The sequence below is a fragment of the Triturus cristatus genome, chromosome 7 (genome assembly GCF_964204655.1).
Source record: "Triturus cristatus chromosome 7, aTriCri1.1, whole genome shotgun sequence".
In the NCBI taxonomy this organism is placed as follows: Eukaryota; Metazoa; Chordata; class Amphibia; order Caudata; family Salamandridae; genus Triturus; species Triturus cristatus.
The window spans coordinates 746,402,555-746,422,120 of NC_140590.1; the positions used below are offsets into that span (position 1 = coordinate 746,402,555).

Here is a 19,566-nt window from a genome sequence, read left to right on the forward strand (position 1 = left end):
TGCGCCCACACACAGAGCCACCTACACACACTGATTAAGCTATTGACATTGTAAATAACAATGCCGTTTATTTACATGTTTTAAAAACAAAAACATAAACAAAAAAAAACGTCATGAGCAATGCCAATAGCTCTAACTTTAACAATGCCGAGACCGTTGCATTGTAAATGCTTGTTCGCTAGCCGAGACCTAAAAACTAAATAAAACATGTTCCGCAGAGGAAAATACAAGCAGCCTTCATTTTGCGTTCAGGCAGTGTTCTTGAGTGTGTACAGTTTTCCCCTTTCAGATGGTTGTGATATCTATGATGGGGTTTAGTGGATATGTCACCTGTAGGATTAAGAAGACCTGTGTTGTTATCCTGGCTGTCCTCACTTGACCGGATTGTGGGATCCTACGCATGACTAACCCATCCTGTTACTACGGTGGTGCTGCATTGGAATCACAACCCTTCCTGTTGCCCCGTGTGCAGCGTCTGTGTTCCGGTCTTGGCACAGACATGCCTCTCGTAATAAATCACTCATGCATACATCAGTGTGCTCCTCGCAGATGCATTCTCTCAATTATTTACATTTTCACCTACCACTTGCTCTGTGATTTATCCTGGGGGTGTATCCATCCCTCCATACGTGATTAACATAATTCCGAACGAGAACCCATTAGTCACATCACACTAAATCACCATTTCACCTTCCACAATAAACACCCTCCCAGTCTGCAGGCAATAATAAAAGAAAAACTACAGAGGAACCAGGCGAAGACACAGAGATAAGGGCCGTGCGCGCACACAGTTGACTCCTGTCTCCCAATAATGCAGAGAAAAGCCTCGTGAAGTGTGTGGCATTTAATGTCAGAAGCCATTGGTCTTCCGCTAGACTGGCCTCTCCGAGTCCTCACTCCGGAGCAGGCCCTGTGAAGCGAGAGCACGGAGCAAGGGGGCGTGTCTCACCCTTCAAAGACAGAGCTGGAGTCTGCCCACCCCTCCTCCGACTACATATACATATCTTTGCCATTCACTCGACGCTGACGACGGAAGCATGCTACAATTACTTAAATTACACTGCACTCCGCTATTATGCTCTAATTCAAATATCACTTGTGTCATTATCACTGCTGAGGCAAGCGTCAAAATAACTGAAGTATGTGCAGAAATGTACTTTTGTAGAGTTTGTGCACTTTGCATAAATTACCCCACTGGTAAAGTATATCAGGAAATTTTTTTTTGCGGATTATGTTCATGCATACATTTTTTAGGGGGGGGGGCGAGAACTTTTATTTTGCTGCGAGATTTTCCATATGGAAAGCTTACTTTGTGGTCATTTTACATACCTTTTTCCTTTAACAATGCCATCCTGGCGAGATTATATTACATGCATTTATGTATTCGAATCTTCTAAGCATGCAAAGGTTTAAAAATATATACATATAAAATTTGCGAGAACAAGCCCATAGTCTAAACGTGCTACAGGATCATATACACGCTTTGTCAGGGGTAAGAGCTACATAAATGCAATTTAAACAAAACATACATAACTATATACAAAATAAATAAACACAAAATAAAATGCTGTGACGGCCAATGGAAAAGATATGTCTGCCAGTCAGGCGCGCAACACCCATTGGACTCACAGGGCTGTCTGCCGCAAGGTTGAGGTTATTCCAGGCCTCCTCTTGTAGAGCTCTTTTCCTCTTAATAAGTGATGTTTTATAATCAACGCGGCAGTTTTTAATAGTTGTGGGATTTCGAGGTTTAGAGCTCAAAGCTTGTTTTAAGGCATGAAGAGCCTGAGTACAGCTTTTGTCAAACCAGCCCGCGTTGGTTTCTTTTTTCCCCTTATATGTTTTCGTGAGTAGGTTATCGATTGTTTCATTAATTGTAAGTAGGTGATTGAGTACAATATGCGAATGCACCTCATCACCAAGACAATAATTTACCTCCTTGTTACATTTTCTTAATACCTCCTCCAACAATTTGTGTGGGACAATCTTTGTCCATTTGATCCTAAACCCATTAGGTCTTACTGCCTCGACATGATTAATACAATTATTGGCATCCGTATGTTTATTACCCCAACAATGCAGTGATAAAGAAATGCTATTATGATCGCTTAAAGTTTGCTCATTAACACACAAATTAGAATAAGCACTATCATTAGAAAGTAAAATGTGGTCAATGTAGGAATTAGCGCCTCTTCCAGTGAAAGTTGGGCAATTTGTATTTGCACTATTTTTCGTGCAACTTAACATATCCAAGTCAAACTTGGCTAGCATCGTATTTAGGGCCGTGCCATAAGCACAATGTGGGAACTGTAAACAATCGGTTTCCTCCATATTTCCACATTCCCTTCTTAATCCACATAAATTACTCGTGGCAAATGGGCAGGGGCTTATGTTAAAATCACCTAACCAGAGTATAATCGACTGGTGACCTGATAATGCCTGGGTCCTCTCAATTTCCTTTTCTAGCTGGGTCAAAATTTTACCTCTGTCAGCAGTGAATACATTATTATAGAAATTAATCAGTAGCAAATCTTTACCTTTGTCAAACTCTAGGCATAATACCTGAGAATAAACGTCCACTGATACACAACTTTTAATTTTACAGGAATTTAATTTAGTTGATATTAAAAGCAAAAGGCCTCCTTTGGCTCTGCCAGCAGTTGAGCTCACCGCATTCAAGCTGTGTGCTAAATAGTCCTCGACAAAGATGGGTTCTTCGCACCAGGTTTCCTGGAGACATATTATGTCATACCCTATATTAATAAAATCCCTCCAGAAAGGGGAGCCCAATTTTCTATTCAATCCTGCAATATTCCATGTAACGACACTGTAACCTGTATTTGAGTCACAGTTAACAACTATACAATCGTTTGATGGATCTTCAGGGGAGATATCTGGATTTAAAAAGGGATCTGCCATGGGTGGCATGGTTGTAGTCGAAATCCGTTGGGCTCCAGCGATCACACTATCAACTTCCACTGTATTAAATTTAGGTAAGGAGGACGATTGAACAACCACTGCTTTACTAGGCAAATCACATGTAACTTGTTTATCGTATCCCCTTACTCCTATCCGTGTATGAAAACCAGTGCGTAATCTAGAATTTAGTGGAAGAATAACCTGTGTTAAGGATTTTGGCAGATTATGTCAATCAATATCCTCCAAGGAGTCAAAAACCTGAAATCTATTATATGTAGGGATACGAAATTTCTGACTAGGTCTCAGGGAATTTACAGAGTCAATGTTACATGGGTAGGTAGGTTCCATTAAATACCTATAGAAATAGCCTAATGGTAATAATGTGATGTTAAATTCCCGTGTTGATGGTGGTGGCGCATTTAAAAGTGTATTTTTGGCCCACTGACAAGATTTAAAATTAATTATAATGCAATCTCCCTCGAAGTTTTTTCTAAGGGGGCCTATCCATCCCACTCTCTGTACTAGATTAATCTGACTGGCCCCTTCCATAGGGTAGTTACAATTAGTAGACAACCAGTGGAGGATTTTATTCTTCAGTTGATCATGGTTCTCCACTTGGCCATTTTTTAATTTAGGGATGTTAGCCAGCACTGCTACATACGCACTGCATTCTGGTGGTAAATTAATGCAGGGAGGGGGGTTATTGGTGTTTAATGGAAACATATTTGCTTCCTTGACCTTACGAGTTTGTTCTATAGGTGACGTTGTTGTGTTAGGCTGCCCTCTCTGATTCGTTTTTACTGGTAGGTTCCTTTCTGAAGGTATCTGCAAACTTGTGGTTAAGATACCCCGAGGTTGATTAATGGGTGATTTAGTTGTAAGCACATTAGTTACAACGGCTTTCCCGACAGCAGTACCCTCTGGTATAGCGGGTCTTTCTACACCTATTGTTTGTAGGTCACGCTTCCTAATTTTGTCAATGGATCCTTGCAATTTATGGATCTCTCTGGCTAAATTATCCACTTTTTCATGTAGTGGCCTGAAAAGCTCCACTAATTTTTCAAGAATTGCTTCCATACTAGGGGTTTCCAGTAAAGTTTGTTTAGCCCTTGTGCGTGTTATAATCTTATGCTCAATGTTAGGAAGTTGTTTAAACTTTTTCTTCGGTCTGATGTTCTGTCCTGTGGGTTTATTCCGCCCCCCCTTTTTGATTAACCAATGGTGATTTTAACGGGGCAGGGCTATCTTCTGTAACAGACAATCTGGGGGTATTCGAAAGTTTTGATTGACTACTAGCATTTAGATCATCCCTTTCCAAAGTAATTGAAGCAGTGAGTATTTCAGTATTGTGAGGGGAGTTATCACTGAGATTACCTTGATTAATTGGCAGTAGTGTACTTGAACTCATGGATAATCTTTTTTCTGTCCGATCTATCTCTTCGGTAAGAGCACTAACTGCTTTTACTAAGTAGGTATCAATGGTGTTACGAGCTGAATCAGCTAGTACTTTAGCTCCCCGCTTAACCATGATTGATGAAGATATAAAAATACTATTTTAACTTGCAGGCACAGTTAACACAATCAGAGGTTTGAAACTAATACCCAAATGTTTACTCAATACGTTACATGTCCTTTGTCCATCCAAGGGGGGTGGCCCGACCCGACCTCCTTCGGCCTCTGACGGCCACAGACGGCCCGCCCTCTGCCCGGGCTCAGCCCGGCGCCGCCCGCGCGCGTCCCACGACGCGGAGGGAGCCTCGTTCTAAGTAGCGCCTCCGGGCGCGTTGTCCGGCGGATGTGGGCGTGGCGGAGAGGAATGCTGGGGTCTGTAGATTTCACCCAACTGCGGCCTCGGGTGGTAGGAGGCGGCGGGGAAAACTCGCGGCCAGAGGGATGTGCAGGCTGCTTTCCGGAGCCCAGGTAGGTGCGGCGCTGTGTCCGCAGTATCTTCAATCACTGAAATGTCCCCCCGCTCCACCGAGGGAGCCTCGTTCTAAGTAGCGCCTCCGGGCGCGTTGTCCGGCGGATGTGGGCGTGGCGGAGAGGGATGCTGGGGCCTGTAGTTTTCACCCAACTGCGGCCTCGGGTGGTAGGAGGCGGCGGGGAAAACTCGCGGCCAGAGGGATGTGCAGGCTGCTTTCCGGAGCCCAGGTAGGTGCGGCGCTGTGTCCGCAGTATCTTCAATCACTGAAATGTCCCCCCGCTCCACCGAGGGAGCCTCGTTCTAAGTAGCGCCTCCGGGCGCGTTGTCCGGCGGATGTGGGCGTGGCGGAGAGGGATGCTGGGGCCTGTAGTTTTCACCCAACTGCGGCCTCGGGTGGTAGGAGGCGGCGGGGAAAACTCGCGGCCAGAGGGATGTGCAGGCTGCTTTCCGGAGCCCAGGTAGGTGCGGCGCTGTGTCCGCAGTATCTTCAATCACTGAAATGTCCCCCCGCTCCACCGAGGGAGCCTCGTTCTAAGTAGCGCCTCCGTGCGTGTTGTCCGGCGGATGTGGGCGTGGCGGAGAGGGATGCTGGGGCCTGTAGTTTTCACCCAACTGCGGCCTCGGGTGGTAGGAGGCGGCGGGTAAAACTCGCGGCCAGAGGGATGTGCAAGCTGCTTTCCGGAGCCCAGGTAGGTGCGGCGCTGTGTCCGCAGTATCTTCAATCACTGAAATGTCCCCCCGCTCCACCGAGGGAGCCTCGTTCTAAGTAGCGCCTCCGGGCGCGTTGTCCGGCGGATGTGGGCGTGGCGGAGAGGGATGCTGGGGCCTGTAGTTTTCACCCAACTGCGGCCTCGGGTGGTAGGAGGCGGCGGGGAAAACTCACGGCCAGAGGGATGTGCAGGCTGCTTTCCGGAGCCCAGGTAGGTGCGGCGCTGTGTCCGCAGTATCTTCAATCACTGAAATGTCCCCCTACTCACGCATGGAACTGGACAGCCCACAGCTGCCGGTAATGCCTTCTTATCCGTGTCCTTCCCGCAGGTCTCCTGAGAGGACTACGACGTCAGAGCTTCACGTACCAAAACGGTTGCCTTGGTTTCAAAGGCTTCTAATTGGCAGTGCCTTTCGTTTTTTTTCGTCGCAAACGTGAAGTTGCTGTGCACGTTATGCATGGGAGAAAGCTGACCAAAGACTTCTCTGTCATGGAGGGAAATACGAAAAACAAACAAACTGTGAGTGCATGAAATGGAATCAGCATCACCAGTCCCACTGCTGAAGTCTGTGAAATGTAAGTGACCAGTTGGCTTCAATGAACTAAGAGCTCCTGTGGAGTAGCAAGCGCCCCTGAAACTCAAACCCAGCTGGATCTCGTCGAGTCCTGCTCGGGAAGATGGGGGAGGCTGCTCTGTAGATAAGGCAAACATTAGCAGGAAGATGCCGAAGGCACACCGACCCAGAAAAAAGAGAAAGGCAGGGGCGGTTGAGGCGCGGGGGGGGGGCGAAAGATATGAGACTGCAGGAGAGAGGGAAAAGGAAGCGGAGACGAGGAGCGAGAGAGGAATGTGCCTGGCCAAACCAGACGACTCACGCATGGAAGGGCACCGGAAGACACCACTGCCTTTCTCCGAGGTCAGCCAGAAATGCCTCGGAGAAAGGCAGCGTCGTTTTCGGATTCGGGGGCATGTTTTGCTGTTGTCTCCTCCCTGAGACTTCTCGCAAAAAACACGCCCCCCGATCCGAAAAGGACGGGGCCTAATCTGAATGACTGACCTCTTCTCCAATGGCTGGCCAGCATTCAAGAGGCCAGCCAATGGAGAACAGGGGAGAAGAGGGGCGGGTTCAAGCCCCTCTTCTCCAAGTCATTAAATCTCGGAACGAGACTGCGCAAGCGCAGCCTTCGCAGCCGAGACCTAAAAAACGACTTACCTGTGGTCACAATCTTTCTGGTTGATTCTCCAACCGCAGGTCCCTCACGGCCCTCCTTCCTGCCTATTTGTTGGATGTCTTGTATGGAAAGTTAGTAAGATTTTGCTTTAAGGATTTGGTACTGCACTACTCTTTCAATATCTGTTTGTCACTCGCCTCGTAGGGGGGAAAGCATAGATGGAAACTGACATTGTTACACTGACCTCACTAGAATTAAGAGTGCACTTGTAAGAAAAGCCTTAGTGGTAGTAGTCATATAGCATAAAAGTTAAACATGGTAAGATTGCAGTCTTTTATGATATTCAATGAACTCCGAGGGCTGGGGCTTCAACTGTGGAAGTCTGTATGTGAAAGAGTGTAAAAGGAAGCAATTATATGGAAACAAAGTTGAAAAAGTAAGTAACAGGTATTTCTTTTGTATACAGAAATCAATAAATTCATTGTATGTTCTTTGGTTGCAAGTATCCTGTAGAAGTAACTTATTAAAATAGAGGACAACGTCTTTGATTGGAGCTAATGTTGACAGCATTTCATTACAGTTAACCAAGTTTGATATCAGCTGACAATCAATATTTTGTTATTTAAGACATAGGGGCACATGCATCAACCAAAATACTGGTCGCAAACGGGCCGATTCGCAGACTCGGCCCCTTTGCGACCGGTATTTTGGCATTTGGGATGCATGAACTCAAATGCAAATTTGCAAAATAGGTAATCGCAAAATTTGCGATTACCTAAATTGCAAATTCATTTAGGGAATCGCAAATTGCGATTCCCTATATGTGGGATGCAACAAGCCTTTCCTAAATGCGACTTCGCATTTAGGAAATGCTAATTACCATCAACTTCAAGTTGATGGTAATTTGCAAAAACTTTGAAAAATGCACAAAAGTGCATTTTTCAAAGTACTATTTGGCGCACACACATGCTCTTGGGGCATGTGTGTGCGCCACATGTGCACACATGTCAATTTCGGGGGTGCATCAGGGTGGTCTTTTGGCCCCCTTGCACCCTTGAAATTGCATACGCAATTTGCGAGTACCTATTTGGTACTCGCAATTGCGTATGCAATTCCCATTCATTCCCATGGGAATGAATGGGAAACTTTTCGTTAATTGCGAATCGCAATTTGCTGTTGGCAATTAAGGACCATGTAGTAATCGCTAATATTTTAGCGAAACCTACATGCATAGGGAATTGCGATTCCATAATTGCTATTACCTAATAATCGCTATTGCCTACCTTTGATGCATGTGCCCCTAAGGGCCTTATTTAGAATTGTTCAATGGTATTGGAAAATCACTACTTTTCCTGGAGGAAAATTCTTTATCTTGGGAAGCATCAACCGACTGATTTTCATCTGTCAAAGAGATAGGAATAGTATGGTCAGAGAAATACATTTAATGGATTATTTTCCTGATTTAATTGCGAGAAATTTCCATTGCTGCAAACCTCTATGGGTCTCTTCGCTAAATGCCTTATTAAACCTGAATGGACAGTAGCTGTTACTGATCCAACTGGAATTATGAAATCCATGGTAATTGAAGAACAGTAATATTTCATCCCTGGATGGCATTTTTGGGCAAAAACATGCATTAGCGCAGAAACATGAATCCCATCTGTTATTTGTCAAAAGCTCTTGGAGATGAGGATTCCCTCCCCTCCGAGTTACCATTAGCACTGATAATGGTAACTGACGGATGGGAAATGCCCACTTGTTGTGCACTCGATTTGGAAAGGAGTCCTAAATAAAGCCCTAATACATGTTACATTGGATAAAATGATCTTACCAAATTTTAATTTTTTCACCTTTTAATATATTTTCCAGAACAATGCTTCACCCTTATTTGAAGTGCATTTGGAACTGCAACTTGCTGAGTCTGTATACCGCCCACCTCTAGGGTTTGGAGTGCCAGATGGCTTTGTGACACTGATAGAGAAATTGCTCAGTGATGTGTATAATGCAGCTACATTTGTACCAAGACTGGCGAAAGAAAAGCATAGCTACAAAGTGAGTCCTATTGAGTAATCCAGATCTACTATGTTCCCAACTGACTTTGAATCTTTGTGTGCAATGTGTTTGCATGTTTGCCTTCCACTGTTTTCTGTTACATAACTAAAACAATAAATATATATTTTAGATGGAACTTGAAGAAAACACAGAACTCTCAGCAATGAAAGAAGAAGTGATTTCACGAGTTGCTAGTGTCATGAAATATGCTCAGGACTATCAAGCATCTTTTGAGAAATATTCTTTCCTGTGGATAGAAGATCAGGCGGAGTTCATGCAGCAGTTCCTTTTGTATGGACTTGGGTTCTCTTTGGAAGAAATGGAATCACATGTGGATGAGGGACTACCACGCAAACCACCCACACTTGATCAGTTTAAGCAACAGGTAAACACTAGGCATATAACCTTAGTATGGTTGAGTCGATTATCATGAGATATGTTAAGCATTCGCCATTCCAAGATATTTGTATATAGTGATTATCTCCACCTGTTTTTTGTTTGAATCTATTTATTTAGTTTTAACAGGTTAATCATAAAACTTTGCAATGACATATTGCTGCTTATATGCTAATACATCGTTCCTTGTACTAATTGGAGCCAGGCATACATTAATATGTCAGAGTGGAGATAGATCATGCTTTTTATGGCTAATTTCTAGGAATAAATTCAGCAGATTCCAGAGGTTGTGCAAAACATCATGGGTTTTATTAGGTCGAACATTCAAGACCTGTTGTTATTTCTTCTGTTGGCTTAAAGCCACCCCCTTACTTTTGTTTTGCTTGTTTCAGTGTCCTTTAAAAATCATTGCTTGCTAGGGGTCATCTCTGCCTCTTTGTCCCTCCTTTTCCCTTCTGTTCTTCCCACGCAGCAGGGACTAAATACTGTCTCATTTCGCCATGATTCTTTATATGTTCTGTGGGGGACTGTTTATCTTTTTGGTTTCCTGGTCTGTTACTGTTTGCCTGTGTTCAGCTTTGGAGACATCCCTGGGCAAACCGGATTACTTTAGAAGCCATCCCAGAGTCACTGGATGATCATGCAACTACTCCAGAAGTAATTTTCATGTCATCAGCTTGTTTAGCCTGCGGCCAGCACGTTTTCACAACACCATTCCTATCCGAGCTGAGCGAATTGTAGGGTAAATATCTATCCCTTGTGGTGCTTGCTAAAAATGGTCTTTGTGGGGCGGTCACTTGGGTGTTTTATTTGCACATGCAGTAAACAAGTTTCCTTTGTGTTAAATACAGATATGTTAGACCCATTTAATTTGTGTGTGCTATCTGTTAAGCACCTCTGCTTTACATGCTACCATATATAATACACACGTCCCTTGTGTGCGTTATCCACACGTCTGGTTTTAATAACAACTGCCCGTGCTAATTAGACCCTTCGCTAGTTGAAGGACTTGTAGCCTGACTACAGTTCCCAGAATGCACTTTTCCTATCCCAGTCCACCTGATCTGTCTGGCACAGGCCAAGCTTGAGCCCACCAACCACAGCCAGCTGACAGCTCAGACAGGACTTTATCATTCCTGAGAGGAGGGAGAAGGATACTTCTGTCTTGCCAGCCCGAACTGCAGCCTGTGGTGGGTGCTTGTGTAAAGCCTCCAATATCGAGTTTGTGCTATGTAAATCTGCAAAAAAAAATATGAAGCGTTCCGAGGATGAAACACACCTCGGGTCGCCTATATTCTAATGCAGTTTGCAAGAGGTCACATAGAACCTGGCTACAGTGAAAAGAGAATCAAAATGTTCAGCTTTTACAGTGCAGTCTGCGAGTTCTTACAAGCACAACAGACTTCTCCGCTCCAGCCTCAGTCTACAGGAAACGCGATGCCTTTTCGCCCAATTCTTCTGCCTGACAGGAAATGCAATAGGTCTACCATTTACGCAAGTTTGAGCAATTGGTATTGAAAATGACAATGCCTTTTATTTATGTTTAAAAAAAAAAAATCCTAAATAAAAGGTATCATCATTTAAAACGCCAATAGCTTAAACTTGCGTAAATGCAAGACCTATTGCATTGCAAATGCTTGTTTGACCAAGTATTCAGCACAGTGTAGAAAATGAGCAGCCGACATGTGTTTCGCCCATATGGCTACCCAGTCAAGGGCTTTTTCAAGGCTGATCATGACAACATTATTAACTTATAATAACAGTAGGGAATATATATACAAATGGACAGATGTGCAATGCGCAAAAGAAAAGGAGATGCAGGTAGAGTTAGTTAGGAGGGTGTCAGAAGAGGTAGGTAGAACAGAAAGAAAGAGGAAAGAGAAAGAAAAAGAAAGCGAAACAGAAAAGGAGAGATGATGAAAAAGAGGAAAAAATTAAAAAAATATGAAAAAATTCAAAAATCTAGGTGATACACATATATTGATTTGCATTACGACACAAGGTTCTCTCCGATGTATTAAACTCTTAATGTTTGAATAACAAACAGAAAAACAAATGAAAACATAATTACAGGTACATAATGTGTTGATAGCAAGAAAGAAACATTGGTGTTCATGTTATGAATATAGCATCATATACCGTTGTATAGGCATATAATGATTGTTTGTAACAGGAAGAACAAAAGGCATCAGTATATGAAATTCATTATAACCATTACGCTCAGAGAGAAAACAAAAACCTCCAATATATACAATTCTTTGTCACTAAATAGCCTAGGTATTAGTAATGTCCTAAGTATTATTATTACGGTCAGTGCTTAGTATGCAAAATATTCAGTGGGTTGGATGCATTGTTCAAAACATAAGGAGGGTGGGTAGCATAAACAGAAGATCCATGATTAGTAAAGTGTGGTCCCATTCATTTTCAACCGGAGGATGCCATGTGTTTATAATACTGCCTGGTATATGCCCAGGAGAAAGACAAGTGAGTGAGACAAATAAGAAAGGTCACTCACCATATATCGTAAATTAATTTCGTCTGTGTGGTAGAGGAAGGAATGGGAGAGAGAATGGAATGGTAAAAGAGATGTGAGCTGCCTAACAGTAAGTAAAAATGATGGACGTAGGGACAAAGCCATCGTTAAATCAAGGATACTGCAAGTCCGAGACCGATAATTAAAGAGTAACTTATTGACATCGGAAACTATAACTAGGTCAAGGGCACTGCGGATCAAGGCCGATTATGTAAATTGAAGGATCACTCATACTGCTGGTCGGTAACCGATATTAATTTGGCTCGTTGATTCCGGAATAGTGCGAGTCATGAACCGATATACTGTGGACTGCGGGTCAGAAGAGACTGCTGCTAGATAATATTAAGCTTGTAGAGTCTCTAGTAAGGATAATAGCTGGAAATATGTAGGGGACAATCTGCTGAACAAAAGCACGCTTATCTCGGTCATATATAGGAGGTACTTATCTGCTGTCGTCTCTCAGGTCGAGTGCTAGGTTCACCGGAAGCCGCCATGAAAATAGGAAGGTTCACATTTGGCCTAGTGATCAAGTGGGGGCGTGGTGCCGCATATTGTAACCGGGGTAACTAACAGAGAAGCCATCTTAAAAGATGGTTATTAAATAATTAGTAAACATTTTCAGGAATCCTACGGCATACAAATGTGCCAATGGTCTCATAGGGAATTCCAAAGGGGAGAATACAAAGTAAATAAATAAGATTAGAGAGAGACATTTAGCAATATTTATTAGAATCATAAAGCTAGTAAAGTAAGTAAAAAGAAAGAGTTAGTTACGGTGGGCAGGTCAAGTCTTGGGTTGGCACACAAAAACATAATAGAGAGTCTCAGTTTGCTGAAACACTAATAAGAAGTAGGGAGAGGAGTTTTTCCCAATAGGAGGAGGATATCTATTTGAGTATATTGATCATCAGAAAAAAGAACTATGAAATACTGAATCGTGTCATTGATGAATATGAGAAAGACTTAATTCCACGCAAAAATAGAAAATGTATACGTGACCAACTGGACAACCATTTGGGCAGAGTATATACCTTTGCAAAACGATAAGATAGCATCTCAAGGGGAGCGACAACCCTGCAAACCTGACAACCAGGAGATACAGTCATAAGCTCAGACTTGGGCTCACCAGGTAATGAAGTAGGAGCCTCAACTACCTTGGTGGGAGTTCATTTTTTAAAAGAGGTCTTAAGATACTGTCTCGTATTCAGAAATCAGATATCCCAATATACCAGAACCCGAGTAGAAAACCCACCAAATATCACAACACAAAACCACACAACTGGAGTAACGACACGGGCCAGGGGGAAACAAGAAACAGAAACCAGAAATCTTACCAGTTAATGATTAACCTCTCAAACATGGAAATTGATCATAATAGAAAGGTCTCTCTTTTTGTCCCACCTCCTTTTGGGACCTCACTAAAACCCAGAATGATATCTTTAAGTTTACCCAGAAACTCAAATTAACTTCATTTTTCCCTAGCAAACCAAAAATAGAAGGAGGAGCAAGACCTGCGATAACCAGTGCACTATATGTGCAGGATCTAGAAGATATACATCTAGTGACCACACTATCAGAAACTCGTGAGGATCTACCCTCGTCATTGTGACTCTAGCTCAGCAACTGGGAATTGAAACCACCCCCACCATAGAGAATGTTGTAAGTTCAAAATCCGTTTTCTGCCCACAACTAGCCACAGGTAACACCATTGATTTCTTTCATACAACAGTCACCCGTGATCTAGAATTGGAATACCACAGGTATCAAAAACAGAAAAAAATTCTCCCTAAAGCTTGACTGTCAAGAAACGGCCACACTCAAGGAACTTAAACATAATTCAAATATCATTATAAAGGAGGCAGAGAAAGTGGGAAATGTAGCAAATATTTCATCTTAATGACTACATCACAGAGGCATAAAGGCAACTACAAAATGAAGAATGCTATCAAAAATTGGAATGTAACCCAACTAAAATTACACTCACAAATTTCAAAACCAAATTGGATGGCTGGTATAACAACTACCTCCTAAGTCTGGAAGAATGCAACAATTTATATATGACAATAACGTTCACACAATGAGGTTCCTCACTTACTACCATAATGGGCATTACCGTATTCGTAGAATTCGAAATAAAACATTGGTAATTACTGTCAAATCTTTCCTCAATCAGCGAGCAAATATTTGACTTTCCCCACATGAGCTTCAAACGAGCCAACTGCAAACTTGACCTCAACAAACAGACTCACTTCTCACCAACAATGCAGCCTACACTGAAAATCCAAGATTGGATTAATTGCAACTCTTGCTTTGTAATCTACATCATCATATGTCCTTGTAACAAATTGTATGTGGGAAGAACCATCAGACCCCTTAAGATTCTAATTTTGGTACATTACAGGAACATAAACTGACTCGAGGTGGGCCCTCCACCCACAGAACACAACCAGAAACATCATGCACACCAAAAACCGTTCACGTATTTTAGTCTGGAAGCTATCAGATTACATTCACAAGGAGGAAACCGTGAATTAAGAATGAGACAAAGGGAGAACAAACTCAAATTGACATTACAAATGTTGGATTTGGGTCTAAACAAAGATAAAGAGATGCATTATTGGCTACACTAGGACATATATCTTTGTTCTGATAAGTCCCCAAAAATACATTACGTTACGTCACCGTGGACAATTCAAATCCGTCTCACTCTTTCCTCCTAATAGAAATCACTACCTTCTGCCTGATGGGTGAGCATTATAAGCAAATAGATATCCTTCTACTGGAAAAACTCCTCTTTACTTCTTGATAGCACATCAGCAAGCTGCTCTTTTTGCAGGCCCCCTTCACTTTATGTGATGTTATTATAGCCAAATACAATCCTTCTCATTCCTCCTAATAGAGATCATTGCTTTCCGCCTGAGTGGTGATCAATATACACAGATAGATATCCTCCTCCTATTGGAAAACACTCCCCTCCCTACTTCTTACTAGTGTTTCAGCAAACTGAGACTCTCTATGATGTCTGTGTGTGGCAACCCAAGACTTGACCTGCTCATGGTAACTTTCTCTTTGCAGGCATCTCTGCCTCCACCCGGCTGTTGGCCCCACATCGCTTTTGAATAAAAAGAAAAAAAAGAAATGTTTTACTTTTTTTATTTTCTTTATGATCCTCACAAATATTGCTAAATGGCCCTCTCTACTTTATTTATTTATTTTGCATTCTCCCTTTTGAAAGCCCCTATTAGACCGCTGGCACATTTGTGTGCCATACGATTCCTGACAATTTTACTAATTATTCTTTCCATCTGTTCTATACTGTAACCTCCCCTTTGGTGGTCATTATGGTTTAATAACCATCTTCAAAGGTGGCCACTCGGTAAATTACCCCGGTTACATTATGCCGCACCACTCCCCCACATGATCACTAGGTCACATGTGAACCTTCCTACTATCGTGGCAGCTTCCGGGGAACCTAGCACTGGACGGGATAGATGACCGCAGACAAGGACTTCTTATAAATGACCGAGGTAAGCGAGCTTTTCTTCAGCAGCTTGCCCCCTACATATTTTCAGCTATTATCCTTACTAGCGACTCTATGAGCTTAATATTATCTAGCAGACTCTAACCCGCAGTCCACAGTATATCGGTTCATGCCTTGCAATATTCCTGAATCAACGAGCCAAATTAACAATAAATCTTTCAGTCCATTAGAAAAATTCTTGCTTTATTCAATATCCAGAATTGTAAAATCAAATGATGAAAACACATCCAGCTAACGCATTTTGTTCAAGTTCTCTTGAACTTCATCAAGCCTTGCATTTGTATGTAGATAAATATCTGAATCGCTCTGTTATTTGTCAATTTTCTAATGTTTATCACCGTGTATTGTGATAAGCTCCAATCCCGAGCTTAGTCGATATGGGGGTATTTATTCCCCTTATCCAATACCGGAATCAGTATTGCATAGTGCAAATCTTCATCTGAATTGAAGTTTCCAAATCATTGCCCAAGAGACAATGCAACTCTTTTAGGGCCAGTGACCACTCCCCAGCTGAGATTGGCTATGGCAATGGGATGATCTGCCCTAACACCATCAGCGTTGATCACCTGGTACATGTACACAGGTAAAAGCTGAAGTGGGGACACCAGTTTTCCTGTCTGTATGGTGACACTAGCCTCTATGCCCCTACAGGCTCTAGCTTTCTGACCATTATTCAGAGGCTCCTGTCTGAACTTGTCCAAGGTATTGGGACTCACAGTAAAAGTGGCAAACCCCATGCCACCATCACAGACTAAGGTGGACTCTGTGGAGAATCTGGCTAGACTCACTACCCCATGAAAACTCAACTACATTTTTGGGGTGTGCTACTACTACCTGGGGCTCTACTACTTGGGGCACTAGGGGGCATTGTAGTAGTGTTAGTAGTAGTAGTAGCAGTATCCTTATTGCTGGCCTTGGTGCAATTGGAGTCAAATATCTTGTGGCCTTGCTTTTTGCAAACATAGCAATAAGGTTTCTTTCCAGGGGAAGAAGGAGTTTGGGACCCACCCCCAGAGGAAGACTTTTGGGGACCTTCAGAGGACTTCTCTATAGAATTATTCCCACATTTCTCCTGGGTTTTGGAAGTATCTTTCTTCTGGCCACCACCACCAGCCTTATTCCGCTGCTTGACCCTGGTGCATACCCATTTGTCTGCCTTCTTTCCCAATTCTTGGGGAGAGGTCAGCTCAGAGTCAACCAGGTACTGGTGCAATAGTTGGTTCTGACAGTTATTAAATATTTGCTCCCTCATGATCAAATTGGACAATCCTTCATAGTCCTGTACCTTGTTTCCATGAAGCCAGCCTTCCAGAGTCTTAATAGCACTCTCTACAAAGTTTACCCAGTCCTGGGTTTATGCCTTCTCGGTGTCTCTGTACTTAATCCTATACTGTTCAGTGGTTCAGCTAAACCCATTAATGAGAGCACTCTTCAGTACTGAGTAATTGTCAGCATCCCACGTCACCTCCTTCCCACCCATCCAATGATTACAATCAAGAGGTCTTTATTTTAGATACTAAGGAGCATATTTATGAAAAGACAGAGTTGCGAGTCCTTAATAGCGATTTTTTGCGAATCACTATTAAGGACTATGTAGGTAGGAATCGCAATAATAATTGCGATTTCTACGCATTCCTTAATTGCGACTCGCAAATTGCGAGTCGCAATTAAGGAATCCCTTCCCATTCATTCCTATGGGCCAAGAGGCCCATAGGAATGAATTGGAATTGCGTGCGCAAATTGCGAGTACCCAATTGGTACTCACAGATTGCACACGCAATTTCAAGGGCGCAAGGGTTCTAAAAGGACACCCTGTTGCACCACTGAAATGGGCATGTGTGCACATGTGGCGCACATACATGCCCTAAGGGCATGTTTGTGTGCCACGAGGCACTTTGAAAAAAGCAAAAAAGTGCTTTCTTCAAAGAATTTGCAAATTACCACCAACTGTAAGTTGGTGGTAATTTGTGATTTCTTATGCCAAATTTGCACAACTTAGGTGCTTTCTACATCCCATTTAAGGAATTGCAATTTGCAATTCCTTAAATGCAATCGCAAAAAAGGGAATCGCTAATTTTGCGATTCCCTATTTTGCGATGGCCTTTTGGGATGATGTGAGAAGTTGGCCTGATATATGCTGTTCACTAGATATAGTGGGCACCTTGTATCCGTCCAAACAACCCCTTATTGGTTATAGGTTAAAGACAAACTTTATTGAAAGCTATCCTAGTGGTAGCTCTGGAGAGCAGCCTTCAGGCTAATTCTTGAAAGAATGTAAAGCAGCTTGTTTTACCAGTCTATAATCTCTTGAGTCACTAAATGAAAGATATCCACACCAGGTATATATATAAAATATATGCATTTATTACTAAATACACCCTCCTAGTCTCTTTTTGAGACTAGAGGTCAAAACACATAAGTTACACTTAAAAAATCACAGTAAAATAGCACAAATACACGTCAGGCCCTAGGGGCGAACCAAACCATATACTAAAATAGTGGTATAAGAACCACAACTTAACTAGACACAAGGCCTAGAGCCTGTAGAATCGCTGGGACCGCAAGGGACCACCCAAGGTAGTGACACAGGGGACCCACGGGGGCCGTGTGCAGTGTGTGAACACAGCCGCGAGCTCCCGTTAGCTTCTATGGGGAAAGTTGCGGTTACATTTATAAAGATTAGGGACACTTAAAAATGAGTCAGGACCAAACCCTTTTGGACGTAGGAAGTTCTAGGGCTAGCACCCACGGGAGCATCTGAGTACTCGTATTACCTCACCCAGGGAAGCCGGGTGCATAGGTGTCTTTTGGTGTCGGGTCGCATTGTCGGTTTCAATGGGAGCTGGCGAAGAAGTGTTGCTGCCGTGAAGATGCGAATTGTCCGAAGAGATCCAAGCCTGGATCGAGGATGAGAAGAACCTGAAAGCAAAGGGGACAGAGTCTGGGTCTCTAGCCAGCGACCAGGAAGACGATGAGCAGATGCCCACCGATGTCGGGTGATTTCAGGTGAAAGAGGTGAAGCTTGACTCTTCAGCCACGAGAACCAGGAGGTGTCAAGGATGACCAGGAGCTGGATTCAAGCTGTCCCACGAAGGATTTCTAGTGCTGCAGCATTGGTGCCCTGATTGGACGCAACAAACCTTGGCAGCAGCAACCCACGTAGAAACGAGAAAGATGCTTTGGTGCAGACCAGCAAGGTCTGTGGGACTCACCACTTGGTGGGGAGTCGAGGCACGTCTGGAGCAACCAGGAAAGCCCAAGGAAATACAAAGTTACCCCTCTCAGGGACCCACCAGTGAACGGACCAGGGAACGCGAAGGGACCTCGAGGCGAAACACAAAATGGTGGCCCACGGGTCACTTGGAATGACCAGGCTGACAATCTTCGGTGGATTCAGTGCTCGAGGTGGGGGCTACAAGTCAGCCCAAGCACGACTTCAAGAGATGTCGAGAAGTCAATGCTCTTGCAAAAGTGCACGGTGACCAGGAGTTCCAGTTCTACGCTACTCACGAGGGCTGCGGGTCTCAACTTTGCTGGGGACTTCGGTCGGCCTCTGAGATGTCTGGAAATCCTCTTCCTGGGCTGCAAATATTTCGGAGTCTGGCGGGAGCTTCAATCATGCAGACCGGCAAATTGCTTCGTTGGTGCCTGCCAAGCAGGGGAGTCACTCCTTGACCCCAAGGGAGATTTCTTTAGTCCTCTGGTCTTGAGCAGAGCGTCGAAGGTCCAGGATTCAGCGTCAGAGTTTCATCCAGGGTAATCTAAAGTCCTAAGGACTGGGGTCCCATACTTATACTAAGGTAGGGAGTTGGACATACTCTGGGGACCCACCTATGGGAGGGTTTGGAAAGAGGGGTGGCTACACCCATTTCCTTTGTCCAGTTTCGCGCCAGAGCAGGGGCTGGAAGCCCCTGAACCGGTTTGAGCTGGACTATGCACAGGGACACCAAATGTGCCCCCAGTGCAGGACTTCAAAGCACTCGGAGAGTGCTCCCACCCAGCCCCAATACACATAAGCCTGTCTGGGAGGTGGTTACACCTCCCTGTGACAGGAAACCTATTGTCCAGGCCTCCCCTGCCAGAGTTTTGGTCAGCAGCAGGCGGCCAGACCCGTGTCTGTGGCTGCAGCATCCATTTTGTGATGCCAGGGCTCTATTAAGTTTCTACAGAGTATACCAGTGCTGTCATGTCTCTCCCTCTAGAAGGGTGGGATCATACTCCAATGCAGATGGACTCTCCAGATATTTCCACTTAGAACATGAAGAATCAACTGGTCAAGGTTAGTTTAATGCCCCTGCGTTTGGGGGGTTGTGTAGGAG

At 43.7% G+C, this 19,566-nt stretch overlaps 1 protein-coding gene across 2 annotated transcripts in view; it reads left to right on the top strand.

The window, feature by feature from the left end:
- DNAH17 (dynein axonemal heavy chain 17) overlaps positions 1-19,566 on the top strand; it is a 14,992,541-nt gene that overhangs the window by 3,775,810 nt on the left and 11,197,165 nt on the right. For both annotated transcript variants that reach the window (XM_085617470.1, XM_085617471.1), the window contains 2 exons: positions 8,595-8,777; positions 8,908-9,162. In XM_085617470.1, coding sequence (XP_085473596.1) covers positions 8,595-8,777; positions 8,908-9,162 — 438 coding nt within the window. The remainder of the gene's footprint in view (positions 1-8,594; positions 8,778-8,907; positions 9,163-19,566) is intronic.